At 35.9% G+C, this 21,794-nt stretch overlaps 1 protein-coding gene across 1 annotated transcript in view; it reads left to right on the forward strand.

The window, feature by feature from the left end:
* CPED1 (cadherin like and PC-esterase domain containing 1) overlaps positions 1-21,794 on the forward strand; it is a 312,286-nt gene that overhangs the window by 26,324 nt on the left and 264,168 nt on the right. Inside the window, exon 3 of the mRNA XM_063708746.1 lies at positions 773-956. Coding sequence (XP_063564816.1) covers positions 773-956 — 184 coding nt within the window. The remainder of the gene's footprint in view (positions 1-772; positions 957-21,794) is intronic.

Consider the following 21,794-nt stretch of genomic DNA (forward strand, 5'->3'; position numbering starts at 1 on the left):
CTCAAGTTTTCAGAAAAAACTGAGTGTCTGCCTTTAAGCCTTATAATGAATTGAAATTTCAGCCTTCTTTTTCCTTGTCAATTCAAAAATCCCCTTTGTTATTAGAATTTCCATTTCCATTGTGAGAAAGAGGAATATTTATATGAAAGAAATAAACTATTGAGGGAATAATGTAGAATTATGATACTTCAGTAGTTCTCCTCTCCTCACATGTGAAGACCCATTCTACCTCACTGAGATGCATTCCAGTTTTGCTACAGCCTAATTGAGAGAAACTGCAGGATTGTTTATCTACAAAGAGCTCTGGATTGCTTCTCACCTCGACCCCTTCCTGACCATGTCCTTTCAGTACAAAACCCATCCTCTCTGAGTGTTTTCTCTACTATATTTACCTAAAAGAGCTATTAAAAGATAATGCAGTTAGAACTACTTTATAAAAGCACAGTGCAGATTAAAGGCATTGCTATTAATTTGTATTTTCAGCTAGATTTGAGCTCTATATTTCTATGCATCAGTATTCCTCCAAGGACCTCTATATTTTATGGCCTAAAATTTTCATCTTTCTGTTACAGTGAGGACAATTCAGTTGACCTTCAGTTCTTGCATATGAGGTCATCTTTGTCCTTGTCAGCCTTTCAGAGAAACTGTCTTTCACTTCTAGAGAAAAACTTTAGAATAACTTCCCAAATAGCCCTTGATTTGCATTCATGATGTCCTTCAAGGGAAATGTACTACTTTTTTTATGTTGAATTTTTATGCCTTCTTTTCTTAGGTCAAAGAATCAATGGAGACACACTTTGGCAGCCATGGCCGAAGGGCCATACTCTACAGGCCTCCTTTCTACAGCAAAACAGAGCTTCAGCTACACCAGCACATTCTGACTCAACATGGCTATACGGTTGTCATCGCTGAAGAAAGGCTCAATGCTGGCCTAGGGCTGGGGCTACTAGAACAAGGTCAGAATAGTGAGAAGTAACTGCCAAAGTCACTTGACATATAATGTTAAACAATTTCTAGAATGTGCTACTATCTCCCTCTAAAAAAATTTATAAAAACAAATATTTATCCATGACCAACTTTCTCACATCATAGAAAACTTATCTCTTTTTTTTAACTTCCCCTCTATTTTTCTTTAACTGTGTCTCTTTATTCCTGAAATTATTTTGTTTATATTTTTGTACCATTTTGGAGTTGCATAGTTCATCTTTAAATGCTACGTAAAATATGTTCATGTTTATGAGACTGAATACATGTTCTGCCCAGCACTCAAACTGCTTCATATTTTAAGAAAATTGCAGCTTCATCTGACTGCAAGTAGAATGTGCTGGAAATTGTTTCCAGAAGCCAGCTTAAATGTGATTCACAGATTGGCTCTAAATAGGAAAGAAGTATGGATATTGATCATATGTACCATTAGTACATTATTTCTGTCATTTGGAGAGAATAATAAAGACAAGTTTTTAAACAAGTTATTTGCAAAGAAAGTTGAGTAAATACTGAGAGTCAAAAGGGCAATAACAATAAGACCTAACATTTCTTGAACAAGTAACTGTGGCAGATTCCATGCTATACTCTGTATTCATGATCACATTTAACTTACACTATAGCTGCCAAGCATCCTAAGATTAAGAAATATTAATTCCAACCCCTAACCCAGATTGCAGAAAAGGAAACTGAGGCTTTACTGGCTGAAGTGACTCATCCCACATCTTACATCTGGTGTGAGGGATGGACAGATGGTGATACCTGTGTTTCAACTCTCACTTTCTCTGCTCTGGCTTTTTACCTCTTTGATACTTCAATCTCTCCTTTAGTCCATAATCCTGCACTTACCTATCATTTTGAGAGCTACAATAATGCAGAACCCTCATTCAGAATAAGCAAATCAGATTTTTCTCTTTATGATTGTACAATATATCTATTTTCCTATTTATTAAAAGAGGAGGAGGAGAAGCAATTTGAGTTAAGTGCTCTCAGCCATTGGTTCCTTTGGGGGAGAAGAGTCAGATCCTGGTATTACAGTAGCTTTCAGAACGATCTTGCCATCATCACAGCACTCCTTCAGTTAGGTGCCCCCTTGCTGGTTTGTGCTGGCAAATGAATGAAAGCAAGTTGGGAAGATGTTTCTGAGAAGGCTGGGGGACTATTTAGCCATGGATATCCTTTATCACATTGGCAGTGAAACTGTGAGCTACTTAGAAGAAACTCTGAGGGAATAGAGCCCAGAAGATCTGCTTTGATGAGAAGAAGGAAGGTCTTAAAATATGCAGAGCCTGGATCATGGGGACACAGGCATTTGTTTATTCTATTTAGTCATCACTGCCTTCTAGGAGTAGTGTGGAAATCTAAAGCACTGAGCTTCTGGGAGCAAATGAGGAAAAGAAAACAAAATAAGAAAGCTCTGGAGTATTATGGAGATCCGAAAAGAAACTTTGCAAACCTTATATTTTCACTGGTGTTGGCTCTATTACGTAAGACCAATCTAGAGTCCTGGGATACCCATAAATGATATTTAGAAACCTATTTATCAGAATAGCTATTAGTATAAAGAAAAAAATATGAAATGTTTAATATTTCTTTCATTCAACAAAATATTTCATCCCATCACTGAAGGGGTGATTGTATAACTACTGCACACTGCCATGGGACCCATGCTCTTGGAGCCGTGCAGAATGGCCCTGATAACATGCTACTGTTTTCTAAAATTCCTAAATTTCCCTGCCTTCTTGGTGCTGCTACTGACTTTCTATGGGCATAACATGGATTATCTGTACATTTCAACTTGAATTTAATTTTAGTTTTCTATTTTCTCCAGCTGCAAAACAGATGGATTATATCTCCTCTTTCCCTCGATGTTCTTGGGTCAGTTTTACCACAAAAAGGAGAATTACTCTGCAGCTTCCAAATATCAAGGAAGTGCAAAAACAGCCTGAAGGCAATAGAATATGGCAGCCAAAGGAACTGCTGGGCCCAGCGGCATAAGATAACTATATAGTGTCCCTAGAATTTGTCAGTGTAAATGCTGATTTGGTTTTCTTTTCCCACATTCCCACAGCTTTTAAAACATCTAAATCCTACCTCTGTCTTGGCATTCTTTTACTGTGTATAATAAGATATTATTACTGGACAGGTCTCAAGAAAGGGTAGCAATTTCACAATTTCATGAGTATGGAACAATGATTTTTGTTTTTTTATTTGATTTTGTAGTTTTTACTATGAGAACAATATGCATCAAATACCTGAAATTTTTTTAAAAAAGAGTTGTGACTATAATCTAACATTTTCTTGATGATTTATTGTATAAAAAGAAAACAGTTTTATTGCAGCCTATTTTCCATGCCACAGATTTAATCTATAAATTATGTTTGAATTGAGGCACTTGCTACAAAACAATATTTCCTATATATGTGATTCTTACAGAATTTGTTTTGCTTTAGTTTCACATATTCATCTTATGGTTATTTTTACCATGTGTATATCAACAGAGAATATGAACCTATAGTGAGAATATTTAAACGAAACCTTCCCAAGTTGAGCAGCCTGGGGGAAGAGGAAACAATTCAGAATAATCCAGAACCCTACTCCACTTCCTTTTACCACAGCATTTTCTGCTGTTTACTAACCTGCAATTTGAAAATATTACATTAAAAACAAAACAGATACTCTCACAAATGTTACTGAGTACCCAGGTGCAGTTTTGACACTTTGATAAAATGTATTTTTCATCCTAGGACAATAAATATAGAAGGTATTTTCTCTATTTCACTTATTTCAACTGCTTTCCTGTCCTTTCCTGATCCATCCCATTCACCTCTAAAATCTACTTAGAGTAGATTCTATCATTGCATCCGAATTATTTATGTATACTTGAAGAGTAGTACATATTTAGCAATTTTCTGTCAATTTCTGAATACATATTGCACTTTCAAATTATGCATATTATAATCCACACGAAAAACAAAATGCAAACCTGCAATCAAGCTACAGAATTAAAGTCACTCACTTTGCACCATCCTTTGAAGGACACATGGCCCCTTTCCAGCTTGGAGTCATTCTTTTTTAACCTTTTGAGTAACATAAAAGGATAAAAATCAGGAAAACTAAAATGGTCATAAGCCAGATAGGAAATACTCCACTATTAAATATAATATTTACTGGTAGAGTAACTTTGAGTTTTGTATTTGATTTAGTTTTCCTATGACTTATATACTAGACACTTATTGAAAAGGAAGAAGTAGGCAGTTTCGAGTCCTACATTAGAATATGGGTGTTATGTCACCCCACCCACTGGTTAATTCCTTTCTAGTGACATAAGAGAAGTTGATGTCTCTATTGGGAGAGATTTTAGGGCTATGAACATATGACTTGCGCAAGTTAAGTTCTCTGAGCCCTAGTTCTTTTATCTGTTAAAGGCATTAATGTTCTTAACTTCAGAGTAGTATGTGGTGCGGACTGAATCACTTTGTCCAAACTTATCAGAGTTCTAGAAGGAGACAAAGTAAAGTCCAGTCAGTGTTTTGTCTCATGCAGTAGCCAGAGAAAGCGACCCAGGATTTTACATGTTAAAAACAGCCACAAGTAATTCTTATGTGTAGCCCAGTTTGGGAAGCACTGTTCTGAGGGACATATTATTGGTTCAAAGAGTAACAATTTTTAGAGTTAATTTTGGGAATAAAACAATGCAACAGTCTGCTTGCTATTATGCTATTACATTGCCTATGATTTAACTGCATAGATATTTACAAACAGCATTTCATCTTTAAACTGATTTTGAGAACAGTATGAGAACAATTGTCTTTACAGATTTAGGCCTACAAAACGTAGCAGAGTAAACATATGCACTATTATGGTTCTCCCATACCTTGCTTTGGAAAAATATATCTTATGCCCCTGCATTTGTGAGAACATATAATTCTCTAAAGGAAAAGATAGAAGCACCATTCAATTATTTTGTTTCCTATCATGTAAGTGCTGTTTAGTAAATCAATGCTTCAGTGCACAGTGGCCTAAAAAGGAAAGTTTTTATCCTACACCAGTGGTAAAATCCAAGTAGTATGTCATCAAGGACTCTGACTTAGAGTAGATTTTATCATTGGATCAGAATCATTTATGTATACTTGAAGAGTAGTGGATATTTGGCAATTTTCTGTCAATTTCTGAACACATATTGTATTGAAAAGGATATACAAATAAACAAATTATGTATATTATAATCCATGTGAAAAACAAAATGCAAACCTGCAAGCAAGCTACAGAATTAAAGTCAGTCTTGCAGTTTAAAATTGCTCTTGTTTTTATAACTTGAGGGTTTAACACAGAATGCTTTTTGAAGAAACACAGACAGTAAAAGACCATATAGATATACTTGCCAAGGGCTGGCAAACTATAGTCCACTGGCTAAATCTGGCCCACTGCCTGTTTTTGTAAATAAAGTTTTATTAGAACACAGCCACTCTCCTCTGCTTTTGTATTGCCTTTGGCAGCATTTGTTTTACAAAGGCAGAGTTGATTAATTGCAACAGAGTCTGTATGGCTTTTAAAGCCTAAAATTTTTATTATTAGGTCCCTTACAGAAAAAAGTTTCCTAGCTCCTGTATCCAGAATAAGCCTATGTAACTTGATGTCATACCAAGTTGATGATTCACCTCTAGGACTGAGATGTTTCATTTTTTAACTTACATCAAATCTTATTCAAAAAGGATTTGAAGGTTTACAATAAAATATATAATAACAAAATTAATAAAATGTACATATAAAATTAGGTGCCAAACTGGTTATTCCACTTAGCTACTATAATTTAGGCTTAGTTTTGTCTGTGATCCTCCAAGCACCTAGAACAATGAGAGAAATAATAGAAGTTTTACTCTCAGGAAGAAGGAACCATTATGATTCATCCCCCTAACTTCCCACATGCTCAAATGAGAAATTTAAAACATTTTTTTCAAAGGGAGTATTAAGTAAACAACAGTAAGTTATGCAATGGGTCAAAAGCCAGAGCAACATTTGTATTGGAAATAAAGTAGATGTCATATCTTGGTTCATATAGCAACATTCTAATATGAGTTGAGAGTATAACATTGCAGCATGATATAGCAAAGACATTTCCATAAAGGGCTAGAGTTAATACTACAGTAAATAGTATTTATTGGAATTTGTATTGAAATTAAACTTGATACAGTGTGTTCTGGAGAATAGTATTTAAATGACGCTGCTTCACAGCTTTTCAACTCCTAATAAGGACACTGTTATTTACGCAAATGTGTTCTTGGGAAATACTATTAAAAGATATAGTTAATAGAGCAAGAGATACAGATCACTACTTAATGTTGTGGAAAATATAAAAAGGAAGATCTATTTCCTTCCTTGTTTATAATTTAATAGATTTCTATCTTCCTATATTTTATGTACATTCACTTGCACTTTAAAGAATGTCCAACATCAGTATATCACTTGAAATTTAGTCTAATTTTGAAGGTTATTTATAGTGGCTACTTGCCAAAAGCTGTTTCTGTAGTTTGTATAGAAAAGAAACATCCATGACAGATCAATCTTAACCTTTGTAATGGAAAACATATTTCACATTTTTCTTTTTATTTGTAATAAAAAAGAAGCTATAAGGAAGTCGAGCTTTAAATTGCCCATAAGTAAGACGAGCTTAACCACAATAATAACTTTCTTGGGGAGGTAGTAGGCTTTGGAAATTAAAAAGTATAAGCATTGAAGTAAGACAGAACCTAGGTTGGAGTCCTTAGTGTTACCTTTTAATGGTTACATAACCTTGGGCAAGTAACTTATCCTCTGAAAGTCTTGGTTTTCTCATCTACAAGTTGATCCTTTTGAGGTTGTTTTAAGAATGGTACATAGTAATCACCCCATAAACAGGAGATAATATTGTTACTGCTGTCAAGAAGTAGTTACAGAAAGGAGAATATGACATTTCCCCTGTAGGGAGGTGTATTTAAAATATGCAGTAGTATAAGAGTGCTGCTGTTGGATGTTATTATGGGTAAAATGAACTTGATGGGTGTTTTTCAATTTAGCCTTCTCAACTTATATGTTCTCATTAGAAGGTCTGGGTTGTAAATCCTCCTGAAATTCTGACATACTCTACTGGATTATTCCCTTGGAAAAATCTCACATTAAAAAAAAAATCTGTAAGCTTCCTAAAGTCAGGGACCATGTCTTTTCTGCTTATCATTTATAACCACACCTTCCACATAGGGACATATGATAAATATTTATTAAATACATGAACAAAGGAAGATAAAATAGTACATCAATATTTGGGCTCCTTAAACAGCAAATTCACTCAGGAAACTCATATTAAACTTAGTTCATAAAACTTTTATTTTATTTGACTTTAGAGGAACACTGATATTCTATTTAGACTTAAGTCCACTCTTACACCAAAGATAATGAAACCATAAATATAGTATTACATAGGGCTGATAGTTTATACATCAAATGATTCTATACTGCTGGGGCTTTTGAGTACTTGTGTCCATTTTTAAGAATTTTACTCTTGCCTTGCTTTCAAGGCTCTCCTGTTACATTTGCCAGGTTACTTGACCTATTGATTTTGGGACAGGTTGGATGAGTTTCGTTCTATACATATTCAGTTATAGGTGCTGTGAATTTTCATAGGGATGTATTCAGCAGAAACTCAAGCAAGCAGAAAGGCCAGGTCAGGAGATGTAGATTTGTGGGTCATCTGCTGATAGGTGATAATTGATTTACTGAAGGTTCAATAGCCTATAAAGCAGTGTGACACAGTGTTGCCTAAGGATGCTCTCTGGTAAAAGCAAGTATACAGCTTTTGCTACTCGCAAACATACAAAGCAAGAAGGAGGACAGTCAAAAACCGCGTCATATCACTTAGGTCCTATCTGCATCCTTTATATTATGCTCTGTAGTTTATTTCTTAGTGTAATGTAAGTTCTATTGGTCTTCCAGTTCTTTGCTTTGAAAAAACATATATTATGATCTAGAGTTTTAATAACATACTTCTCTAGAAAAAAAAGACACCATCAAATTATTATCTTTCCTATCATTCAGATGCTATTCAGTAAATCATTGTTTTACTTCATAGGATAGTAAGTGGCAAAAAAAAAAGATACATATTTTCAAAGTTTTTAACCTGCTCCTGGGGTCAAGTCTCAGTAATATGTAGTTCAAAAGACTCTGACACAGAGTATATTTTATCATTTTGTCAGAATTATTTACATATACTTCAAGAGGGTTTATTTCTACAGTTGCAGCAGAAGCCAGAACTGTAGCAGGAATGAGAAAACAGATTGTTCAACTGAAGAGAATGTTTCTGGGAGGCCCTATATTGAACCAATATTTTTGTATTCCCATTGTTTAACAAGGTGCTTGAATGCAAGATTTATTTTTAGTAACTCAAGAGGGCATCACTAGGACCAGTTTATGGAAGCACATTTTATCTATCAGAGTTGTCCAGCAATAGAACAGCCCAGAACAAAAAGTAGGAAGTTTGGTTGCAACAGAAGCAACTCTGGGTTGCTGTATTATGTAGCAGAATGAGTGAAATTACCACCAAAGCTTTTTTTCAACTCTACAGTTCTGTGGTACAATATAAGACTCAAACACACAGAATGAGAGAAAACAAGACAAAAATGTGAATCTCTATCATTGCAGGGATTCATTTTCTTTAGTCTTTGCTTTGTCTGGTGTTGCACTGGCAGAAGAGAGAAATAGCAGTCAAGGAAGAGGTGAGAAACACCAGTATGGAGCAAATCTGGAGGTGGCCCTCTTGGACTAATATTGCACATTTATAGCAGATGCTTCTGCTGGTAATTTAAGACTTGAGAGCCTAATGAACTTCTCTTCTCATTCCTTTCCCCCCTCTAGCCCCACACCAGCACCCTGCTGCTTTCCTGAGTTTAATATGCTCTATGATTATTTAGCAGGAAGACAAAAGAGTAAAGGTCACATTTAAAAGGCACTGTGTGTTTTGCCTTGCCGTGTTTTGCCTAGAACACGTTTGACATACGTTTTTCATTATGCAAGTAATAGGCTTTGGACGGTATCAGAAGTGCTTCTGTACTTTATTTAGTTAATCAAACTGGAGGGAAAAAAGGAATCGAATCAAAGAAACATGTAAGACTGCGCTATTCTATTTTACTGTGTTATGACACACAGTAATTGTATGCTCAGGTTTATTGTTATTTTCCTCAGTGCTTATAGATTTACTGATGTATTTACGACCAAACAGAATTCGTTCTTTAATTGGCTCACTGGAGCTCAAGGAATGTTTATTTAACCTTAACTCTGTTGAGTTGTTTAGACTACAGGGACTTCAGTTCAATTTACTTTAATTTCTGAAAAAAATTTTCTTATTTATAAAAGTTGAGCTTAGAGTGACCTCCCCATTCTGATGTTTTCTTTACCCTTCGCTGTGCACAGAGAACAAAAAGCCAGTGTCTCGTTTTTACTCCAAAGAAACTAAACTGCTTCCTTAAATGGGTTAGCTCTTACAACTGAAAATGGCAACCAGATGTTTACCAAAGTCGCTAGCATTGCCCCTTCAAGCCTAGCTTCTTTCTAATTGTTTGATCTTTTTAAGTTTCATAGAAACCAGACTGGGTATTTAAATTGTCTAAAGCTGGGAAATGTTTAAATATAGCTTTGAAGATACTTTCTCTGAACTGTCTTGTTAGATGTACTTTCTTTTATTTTTAAGGAAAAATGCAGCATTGAAAATTTGATAAGTAATTTACTTCGGGTCATCATTGTTCTTTTTGTATGTCTTTAAAATGGAAAAAAGACTATTTTTTGAAAAGAAATTAGACATTTTTGTTTGGTTTTGCCTAAACTGTGCTTTGAATGGCAGATTTAATTTGTAAAAACACATAATATCCGAATTACATTTAGATTGAGGAAGGACTCCAGGAAAGATAAACAAACTCCTTCATATGGGAGCTTTCAAACGACAGTTTGTGGATTAACTAAAAAGGGAGTTTGGAGACTCCAGGTACAGGGTGTTTGCTACACCAATGCATTATTCAGTTTAGCTGCTTGAAGTATTTTTGACATTTTTCTCAATTTGGGAGGCGTTTGGGAACTTCTAACTATAGTTCCCAGACTCTTTTAATGATTGTACAACTTTTACTTTCTACTGTCAATATTATAAATATTGTTGAAACCTCCCAACTCACTTCCCTTTTAGACTTGATGTTTCCCAAAATAATTAACATTTTCCCCTGAAGGTCTTTCATCTTTTTTAGCTGAAGTTGCTTCCCTCTAACACTGTCTCTTGGTGGACTTACAAACTACCATTTGGGTAATAAAGCCTTAAGAAAAAGTAGAATTTTTTTCTTAGCAATCTCTCCCCAATTAACTGTCTATAATGACTTTCACCCCCACCTATCTCCTAAAATTGTGCCTTCAAAATTTACCAAGAAACTCCTTTTTGTTAGGAAATTCAGTCACTATTAAATTGCAATATTTTTGGTATTAGAATAGATTTGGGCATGAGTAGAATATCAGTGTTTCTCAAAAGTTATATAAATTCTATTTAAATAATGAATTAAGCATTGATGTGAATTCACTGAGGTAATTTCTCAGTTTCTTTTTTCTTACTCTAGCAGTGTTTCCCAAACTTGATGAAATGCATGAGCCGTAGCGGAATAAACACCTTGCTCGTGGTATGGGTTGGGAGTGTTCTTCCAAACCCTTTTCTCTCTTAACCTCCTGAATGATGCCTTAACCTGCATCTCCCATCTTTCAACCCCTCCTTCTTTGTGTTCTTTCTCCAAATATGGACATTCTCCAAGATATTTATCCCCAGTCATTTTTTTCCTTTTCTTGATACTCCCGTCAAGAATTTGTTGTACTCTGCAGATGCAATATCCCCCTCAGGAGATATAACCTCTAAATAAGGTTGAATCCTATCTAATTTGTCTCCTATGGGCAGAATTTGGAGAGTCAAGACTGTCCAGGTACCTGATAGATGTTTTGATTTGTGTGTCCTACCGCCTCAACATGTATAAAACACAACTGATAGTGCTATCCCAGCAGTATCTATCATTCTTGCCTGACGTGTTTCTGTTGCTAGTTCCATATTCCCTCACTCTCTCAGCTCTAAAGCTCATCATCACATCCCCCATCCCCGTTAGGAGATCACTGTGATTTAGGCAGTCTTCCTTAAGCTCTGAGCGATCATTTCTTTCTTAAAAACATGTTAATTTCAGTGATGCCAACTTTATATTTCCATTGAGCAAATGACAGTAGTATAACTGTCAAAAAAACAAACAAAAAAACAAAAACAGAGGACTTGCTTACTTAGGTGAACTGGAATCTCAAGTTTTCAAGAGAAACTGGCCTGTTCAGGGGTCTACCTGCTTCCTTACAGTTTCAGTTTCTTTTTCCTGAAATCACAACACACATCTGTCACCAAGCCCTGTAAAATGTGCATCTGCTCTGCCATGGCTCCCCTTTCCCTACAGCTGCTTTGCCTCATCCTTGTGCTATCATAGTGGCTATTAAACACTCCCCTATTGTTTTCTGCTAAACAGAACACATATTTCTTAGTCAGGCATTCAATACTTCCCCTGCCATGGGGTCAGACACTTCCACATCCCTGCTATAGCCATGGTTCTCAGGCCTGTCCGCACATTCCAACTACTTAAGGAACTTAAAAATTTAAAAAGCCAATGCCCAGGTGACACTCCAGAAAATTAAATCAGAATTTTGGGGGAGGGAGACAGACCAGGACATCATTATTAAAAAAAAAAAAAAAAAGTTTCCTGGGTGATACTAATACATGGCTAGGGAGGATAACCATAGTAATTGGCCTGCTCACCTTTGCCTGATCACATTTCAAAGCTTTCTGCCTTGAATTGATGTTGAAGTTTTTGTTTCCTAGAGCTCCCTCCTTTCTGTCAGTTCTTTTTTTTTTTTTTTTTTTTTTGAGACAATCTGGCTTTGTTGCCCAGGCTGGAGTACAGTGGTGCAACCATGGCTCACTGCAGCCTTGACATCCTGGCCTCAATGGATCCTCCCACCTCAATCCCTGAGTAGCCAGCACTACAGGAGCATGCCACCAAGCCCAGCTAATTTTTCTTATTATTTTTTTTTTTTTTGTAGAGAGGGGAATCTCACTATGTTACCCAGACTGGTGTGGAACTACTGGGCTCAAGCAATTGTCCCGCCTCAGCATCTCAAAGTGCTGGGATTACAGACATGAACCATCTCGCCTGGCTCTGTCATTTCTTAAAGTTCAAATGAATGTATGAATTCCCCCCTCAATTCTTCTCAAGCTAGAAATGGTGAACAAATTTCCTTAGACCTCATCACACATTATTCATATATCTCTGATGCCTAGGGTGTGATCTGTGTCATACTTTTTGATAATTTTTATGTGTTCGTCTTATCTCCCCTTTTGTATTATAAACTTCTTGTGAAGCAGGGAGTATTTCGTTCATCTATTTATATGGTATTCTGCATAAAACAATGTCGTGCATATACCTAGTAGATACACAATTAAATGTATATGCAATTGAATAAACAAACCCATAAATACACTAATAAAATAGCTGAATCTCTCCTTCAGATATTCAAGTGCCATTTTCTTCTTTGGACTTTTGGAAAAAAAATTAGTGATCTTCATAAGAAACAGCTCTATGGTACAGCAAAATGAAATGTGCTCAGGGCTGTGTCTGAGCTCAACCAACTGAGGAACAGAACTCACATCCCCCTACCCCTAGTGAAGTCTCTTTGTAACATTCTTTCAGATTTCATCAAGCCAGTGACATCTCTGTTGCCAAAGAAAGAATTCCACCAACAAGTTAATTATAACCTTTAGTAATAATAATAATAATAATAATAATAATAATGAGTTTCAGCTCTTTCTCGAAGGAAAAGTAGGAAAGTCACATGTGAATCTCACCATTTATACAACAAAATGTTCCATTTAGAGTGGTGAACTCTTGGAATTTAAAAAATCTTGTTTAACATTCCACCTCCTTATCAGAGTCACTAAACAAGCGATTAAGGGATGAGGAGAGCAGAGGCGACTCTTGGGGACCTGACTAGCTCTATATTTTATAATTATCAGAAGCTAAATGGAATCCCTGTCTGGATGTTTGCCTGAAAACATAGTTTTGGCAAAGCTCTACCATGGTACCTACTGATTTGCTAGGATGGTGATTTTCAAATTTGGCATGCGTCAGTGTTCTCTGGAAGGCTTGTTAAGTTGCAGACTGCAGATTGCTGGGCCCTATTCACGGTAGATCTGATTCCGTAAGAATGGAGAGGCAGGTTAAAAATTTAGATTTCTAACAAGTTTCCAGGTAATGGTAATATGCTGGTCCTGGGACCACGTGTTGAGAATGACTGTGCTAGTTACTTTTTTATTATGGTTTTTCAGCTTTTCTTACAGAAGCACAAAAAACTTCTGTGTATTTCCTATTTAAGTAGTTAGTAGCCAAACAATTCCTCATTTGCCTTGCCAGGACCCTGAATCAACCTTTCACTTTGGTGAGAAGCCCCATACTGAATTTGCGCAAACGCGGAACCCATTAATTATGAGTTGACTTGCAAAGTATTTGTACATGTTAGCTTCTTTACAGTCAAAGCCAATGATCTCATTTTTAAATGATAGCACAAGAGCTGAATTTAGACTGTCTTTGGACACACTGAACTTTCTGGAAGAGAGTAGGATCAAGGCAAAAATATGAACACATGATTTATTGCACATAATAATTATAGGCCCCAAACAGAAGCAAGATGATACTGTGGAAAAAACATTGGCCTAGGTTGCATTGTCTATGTGAAACCATGTCTAAATTGCTTAATTTCTCCAGATGCTTTTCATTTGCATAAAATGGATATTTTTGTATTAAATGACCTTTAAGGTCCATTCCATTTGGAAAGTGCAAAAAGAAGTACACTAATGAATGAGAGGGATTACCTGTAAACCATCAACAATGATAATTAATTTTGGATGTTTCTTTATAAGCTTTTATACATTTTATGCAGTTTTCTAGCTTGCTTTCTTAGCTATTAGTTTAATAGCTAATAATAATAAAGCATTTTTAGCTTTATTATTATCAGAAACACATACCATAAAAACTTTGTAAACATTATTTCAATGGCTGTATAAAGTTATATTATATAAATTTATTTAATACTTCCTTAACCTAATTTACCTAATTTTTCCAACATCATTAGATAATTATATTTCCCACTGTTTTGCTGTTGTAAATAATGCAATCATAACATTATTATATGTAAATCTTTGTCCACATTCCTAATTATTTTTAGCATAAATTTCTGAAATTAAAGTTATTGGAATAAAGGGTGAGAATCATTTCTAAAGCTCTTCATTTGTGTTATCAAAATTCTATCTGAAAAGGTTAAGTCATTTCTCATCAGCTGCACAAGAAATTTCCCATAAGAAACAAATCTCTTATTTTAATAAGTGAGGCTGTTTTAAGATTGAGGACTTTACCTGTTGTTCTATGGAAGTATAGAGTGAAATTCCAAATTCATAGTTGTAGTATAAAACTGATGAACTTTCTTCTGGAAAATTGTTATTTGTCTCATATTAGAAATGCTGGGAATGCTGGAATGGCAGGCACGTTCCACAGTTATCTGAAAACTCATCCAGATAGCAAATGTATCAGGAATAATGAGGGTTTACATTTTCATTGGTGTGTTTGCTCAAATATTTCTGTCCATTATTTGTCCACTTTCAGGAGAGATAGCATATTAAGGTTAATCAGCAACAATTTATTTTGTGTGGTACCTGAAATCTCTACTTTATAATCGTACATGACATGATTACCACATGATAAAACTGATTTTTATTTCTTGTCTTACGGAAAGAAATCCTATTATCTTGTCTTGTCACGTTGAGTATTTTTAAGGCACTCTGTCTTATATCAGACATTTTGAATTTTAAAATGATCAATGTCCAGGTTAATTTTATATACATTTTCATATCTGTATAATTTTTTTGGCATTTTATAGTGCTTTGAAAGATACAGTGTGTAAAAGACAATTTATGTTTTAGAGAATGATGTTCCTTACCTTGATGCATAGTCTTCCTGTTTATAAAGATGTTACATGTTTATGGTGGAATATTCAATCAAATACTGGTAAATACAAAAATAAAAGTGAAAATTACTCCAAATTCCAGAGATAACATGGTTAACAATGTTGTGCGTATTTCCAGGAATCTTTTTAAGCATCACACATGCACACACAGACACACACACGATAGACACACACATTTATGTTCTACTCTTTTACCTCCTGCCTCTTTACAAACAGTACATGATAAAAGACTTGCAATATTAACAATTTTAAACAATTAATACATTTTTAAATCAATAGTTTTAAGCTAGCCTTTGTTGAGTACAGTATTCCTCCCTTATCCATGGTTTCACTTTCCGTAGTTCCGGTTACCCGTAGTCAACTGCAGTCCAAAAATATTAAATTGAAAACTCTGAAATAAACAATTTGTAAGCTTTAATTGTGCATCATTCTGAGTAGCATGAAGAAATCTCAAGCTGTCTCACTCTGTTCTGCCCCAGGACATGAATCGTCCCTTTGTCTAACATCTCCATGCTGTAGATGCCCCCTACCCTTTGAGTCACTTGGTAGCCTTCTTATTTATCAGATCGACTTTCGTCTCAGTGCTTTACTCAAGTCATCCTTATTTTACTTAATGGCCCCAAAGGGCAAGAGTAGTGATGCTAGTATATTGTTATAATTATTTTATTTTATTATTAGTTATTGTCATTAATCTCTTAATGTGCCTAATTTATAAATTCAGCTTTAATCAAAGATATGTATATATAGGAAAAAAATAGTATTTTATAGTGTTTTGTACTATCCATAGTTTCAGGCATCCACTTGAGGGGGGAGGTCTTGAAACATATCTCCTGCTGATAAGGGGGACAACTATATTAATTAAATGCATTGTTCTATGCACTTTATATGTATTAACTAATCTATTTCTCACTTCTAGTCCATAAGGTAGATATTTCTATTTCAAAGATGAACTGAGGTTTAGGCAGTCATATATCCAAAGCAGTTCATGCCATAAGTGGTGGAGTTGACGCTTGACCCAAGGGTCAGTTTATCATCAAACCTGAGCTTTTAACCAGAATATCATACAAATTTCCTGCAAGTGTATAGAAAATGCATGCTTCATTCTTTTTAGCATATTATTGTATGCATACACCATATTTTTAAACGAATTCCTTCTTAATAGATAATTAGGTTTTTTCAACTTGTTGCTATAAAATACAACTTTGCTGTGATATTCATTTATATCATATTTTAGAGATTTGAGTTATAATACAAAATTATTGCATCAATGGGTAAAAATATTAAAACTGTGGGCCTGCCTGCCAACTTTTTTCTTTTTCTGTTTTTTTCGAGATGGAGTCTTGCTCTGTTGCCCAGGTTGGAGGGCAGTGGCGCGATCCCAGGTTCAAGCGATTCTCCTGCCTCAGTCTTCTGAGTAGCTGGGATTACAGGTGCCTTCCACCACACCCAGCTAATTTTTGTATTTTTAGAGGAGATGGGGTTTCACCATGTTGGCCAGGCTGGTCTCGAACTCTTAAACTTAAGTAATCCACTCGCCTTGGCCTCCCAAAGTGCTGGAATTATGGGCATGAGCCACCACACTCAGCCAGTCTCTGCCAATTTCTCTACAAAAAGATGGTTTCTGTTTTTGCTTCCACCAACAGTGCTGATACCCTATGTGTCTTCAGTATTAGACATTATCACATGTCTTCAGTATTGGATATTTATCTCATCAGATTAAAAAATGACACAAAATGTCTATTTTTAATAAAAATTTTGATTTGCACATCAGTTGAAAATATATTATTGACTAAATACATTTAAAATAATTTTATTTGTAAAACTTAATACTATGTATATATGAATACACAGTTCATAGAAAAGCAAATTTAAATGACAAAATGAAGAATAGATGCTGAACCTCATAAAAACTTAAGGAAAGATAATTTAAAATATAGTGTATTACTTTATATTCATGAGATTGGCAAAACCTAAACTTAGTGATATCACCTATTGATGGTGAGGATTCTGAGAAAGAAAACTCTCATACATTGCTTGTGGAAATGTGAAATATTATGGCCTTTTTTTGGGAAAGCAATCTGGAAATATCTATACAACTTTAAATATACTTTTAAGCCAACAATCTCATTCTTGGGAACCAACGTGATAGAATTTAAAGCATCAAAACATTATAAAGTATATACCTAAATCTTAAAATTAATAATGTTAATGAAGTAGGAAAAATGATTTTAAATAAGGACAAACAAAAGAAGCAAGATTGCTATACAAATTTTTAGTAGCAAACAATTAGAGATAAAAACAGCAAATTATGTTCTAAGCATTTCTGGAAAGGTAGAAAATTAATATTATGAGACTAAATGGAACTATGATTTGGCATAATCCTGTTAAAATATGTGAGATAAAGTGTGCTTCTCCATCATTCTCAGCAAACTAACGTGGAACAGAAAACTAAACACTGCGTGTCTCATAAGTAGGAGGTGAACAATGAGAACAAATGGACACAGGGTGGGGAACATCACACCGCGGGGCCTGTCCGGGTGTCCGGGTGGTGGGGTGGGGAAGGGGAGGGAGAGCATTAGGACCAATACCTAATGTATGCGGGGCTTAAAACCTAGATGACAGGTTGATAGGTGCAGCAAACCACCATGGCACATGTATACTTACGTAACACACCTGCACGTTCTGCACATGTATCCCAGAACTTGAAGCAAAAGAGAAAAAAAAGAAAAAAAAAAAAAACCACTTCTTAGAGGTGTAGGAATGATGCAGTTTAACAGTACTTGGCATAGTTTCACATTGGCCTAAATATTCTTCATCTCATAGATGACAGAATTATTAGCCTTAGGAGACACTTCTGATATATCCTTGGCTGCTGGGAACAGGGCCAATTTTAGGAAAATTGTGAAGTGGATGAAACTTGTCTTAGGCGACAGCCCTGATTACTCATTACCCAGCTTCCTCTGTATCTAAAGCATACACGTTAGGATCCAAGGAGACCTACTACCTGGAGCTTGTTGTTATTTACTCATGAAAATGTACCTTCCTCCGTCATATTTCAGGGCTCAAGATGTCACCTATTCTAGCAAATAAGAGAAAACTGCTGAGCCTGGTTCTAGGTAATATGCGTACATTTTAACTGAGGCCAACTACTGTGAGGTCCTCTCTTTTTCTTAGATTGAAACCACTGCTGAGTGTCTGTCAAGTTAATATTTCTTCCTTCTGTGGGAGGAATGCCTGCTGAAGAAACATGAGGGTGTGGGTCAGGGTTAGAAGAGAAGATTATTATTTCCTGTGTTTTCTTCATGACACTATGTTATGTCACTGTGTTCATAAGCCTTAAATAATAGGCTGGCAAGACACATAGAAGTCACATTTTGTTACTTGAAAGTTCATCACCTAGATGTCGGATTTATCTGCCTGTATCTACCTACCACCTACCTAGCTATTCACTAAATAAACACTTATATAAAGCTATCAAATACTGACAGTGTCCTACACACTTTAAAAGTATTAACTCACCATCCCTGTAACATCCCCAAAATGTGAGTGTTATCATTCCTGGGAGGTCTGAGTTTTATGCCTTATATCCTCTATTTGAAATGACCCTGAACAAGCTCATTAGATTATCTATTGTTTGATTTTAAAATGGAAGATAAGACTTCCTTCATAAATATCTCACAGTAATGTTATGGTTGGGTTCAATAAATCTCCAAAGATTATTGAAAATAATGCTTATGAATAGATGTGTAATCCTAAAATACTTGTGGCATTAAGTAATAAGCCATTGAGAGACAGTTGATTCTTTTTCTCATGTTAGTGAATTATATTTTCTCAAGCCTTAATTCTCATCTGTGCTGAATTAGTGTGGATTTATTCTTGAAATAAATTAGAAATTAGTGGTTCTCTCCTCCCTCTTAGACTTCTCACAATCCCCAATGCCTTATTATACAATATTAACCCAGATATGATGAGGTTTTGTTCATTGCATTTCACAAAAGTCATGAAAAATAACATTTAGTAGAACAGGAAGAAGGAATAATATTTGGTTAAATGAAGTGTCATAATGCTAATTATACACTAAAACCTCTTTTGCTGTTCTGCAGAATTTGGCATAAGGAATGTCTATCAAAAAGCCATATTATATACTCAAGTAATACAAGTAATAAAAGAAGCCAAGATAAAGCATCAAACTGAAAACAAGGATTATAAGGAGGGCATTATTACAGCCAGACATCAAGTTTTTTTTTCTTTTTTTTTTTTTGAGATGGAGTCTCGCTCACCCTGTCGCCCAGGCTGGAGTGCAATGGCATGATCTCGGCTCACTGCAACCTCTGCCTCCCAGGTTCAAACGGTTCTCCTGCCTCATCCTCCAGAGTAGCTGGGATTACAGGCATCCACCACCATGCCCAGCTATTTTTTTATATTTTTAGTAGAGATGTAGTCTCACCATGTTGGCCAGGCTGTTCTCAAACTCCTGACCTCGTGATCTGCCCGCCTCTGCCTTCCAAAGTGCTGAGATTACAGGTGTGAGCCACTGCGTCTGGCCGACATCACGTATTTTATAAGTGACTCTAAGCACTCAAGTTTTATTCAACACACTGTTATTAAATAAGATCTATATGTAGGACCCTATAATTGGTGTGGGTAGGGGAGGGAGCATTACAAAGGTAAGACCTTTCAAAGAACAATAGGGCAGAGGTGTTTCTCGAACTTACTTGTGTATACCAATCATCTAGGGAGCTTATTGGCAAATTCTGATTTGGTATGGTCAAAGATGGGGCCTGAAAATTTGCATCTCCACCAAGCTTTCAAGTCATGACAATGTGGATCCATGGAGCATTTCTGAGTAACGAGGCTATACATGTTTAAATGTAATATCAGGTAAAATAGAAGCAGTCTGAAGGGCAGAAATAAAATGTTTTGGGAGAACAGAAAAGGAAATGGGCAATTCTGAATGTGGGGATCTAGGAAGGTGTCACAAGTAGAACACTTGGTGTGTAAGAATGATTTCTTAAGCAAGTATAGGAGGGAAGAGCATTCAACAGTGTGAGCTCCATACTAGAGGCATACAGGTTTGTAAGAGCTTGGAGTTTCAGGGACCAAAAAAAGGCAGGTGCGGCTGGAGACAGGAGTGTTTGTGGTAGGGAGGGGCTACTTCTGGGGAAAGGAGACTAGAAGACTGGGTTGGAGTAGATGTGCAGGGACATGGTTGCTGTGCTAAGGAATTTGACCTGTATTGTTCGGACAAGGATGAGATCTGTATTTTAAGAGAATAACTCTGACTATAGGAAGAAAAATAGATTCTAGAAGGAAAAATAATTAGAAGCAGGGAGACTAGCTAGAAGACTTTGCAGAGATGATATCTTAGATTTAGAGAATGGGATAGGATTTAGAAAGGCCAGGAAATATTTTAAAAATTTAAATTTCGAATTGATGGTGTTTGAAATTAATAAGATTTGGGAAGGAGATGTGAGTGCCAGTTGAAGATGTCCTTATGCCTTCTAGTTTGAGAAAGAGTGGCTATAGCTTTGATGATTAAAAGAAAATGTAGGACTGGGCACAGTGGCTCAGGCCTGTAATCCTAGCACTTCGGGAGGCAGAGGTGGGAGGATTGTGTGAGCCCAGGAGTTTGAGACCATCCTGGGCAACAGAGTGAGACCCCTGTCTCTACAAAAAATTAAAAAATAGCCAGGTATAGTGGTGTGCAGATGCAGTCCAAGCTACTCAGGAGGCTGAGGCAGGAGGAACACTTGAGTCCAGGAGGTCAAAGCTGCAGTGAGCTGTGATCGCACCACTGCACTCCAGCCTAGGTGACCGAGTGAGACCCTGTCTTAAAATAATAATAATAATAAAAAAACTAAATAAAAAGGAGGAAGAGCAGGTCTTTTCGTGGGAGATAATGGGTTCAAATTTGTACGTTTTCAGCAGGGCATCTCTTCTAGAGTATTACTGGAAATGCCTCTTGAAACATAAGAAAGATTAAGAAATGTGAATTTGTGAGCCAATGACAGAAGCAATAGTTAAAACCATATATGTCAATAAAATGCCAAAGGAGTTGTTAAATTTAGAGGGAAATAGTAATAAAGGTAAAGGAAAGGTAGGGATTTGAGGGGCTGCATGAATTAAAAAAAATTATTTCAATAGGTTTCTGGAGAACAGGTGGCATTTGGTTACATGAATAAGTAACTTAGTGGTGATTTCTGAGATTTTGGTGCACCCATCACCCAAGCAGTGTATACTGTACCCAATGCGTAGTCTTTTCTCTTTCACCATCCCCCAGCCTTTTCCCCAAATCCCCACATTCCAGTGTATCATTCTTACGCCTTTGCATCCTCATAGCAGCTCCCACATAATACTGAGAACATACGGTGTTTGGTTTTCCTCCTGAGTTACTTCATTCAGAATAATAGTCTCCCAGTTCCATCCAGGTTGCTGTGAATGCCATTATTTCATTCCTTTTTATCGTTGGGTAGTATTCCATGGTGTGTGTGTATATATATATATATATTTTTTTTTTCTTTATCCACTCATTGATTGATGAGCATTTGGGGCTGGTTCTATATTTTTGAAATTGCAAATTGTGGGGCTATAAACATGCTTGTGTAAGTATCTTTTTCATATAATGACTTCTTTTCCATGGGTAGATACCTAGTAGTGGGATTGCTGAATCAAATAGTAGATCTATTTTAAAGGTTTTAAGGAATCTCCACACT

Source organism: Gorilla gorilla, chromosome 6, assembly GCF_029281585.2.
Source record: "Gorilla gorilla gorilla isolate KB3781 chromosome 6, NHGRI_mGorGor1-v2.1_pri, whole genome shotgun sequence".
Taxonomy (NCBI): Eukaryota; Metazoa; Chordata; class Mammalia; order Primates; family Hominidae; genus Gorilla; species Gorilla gorilla.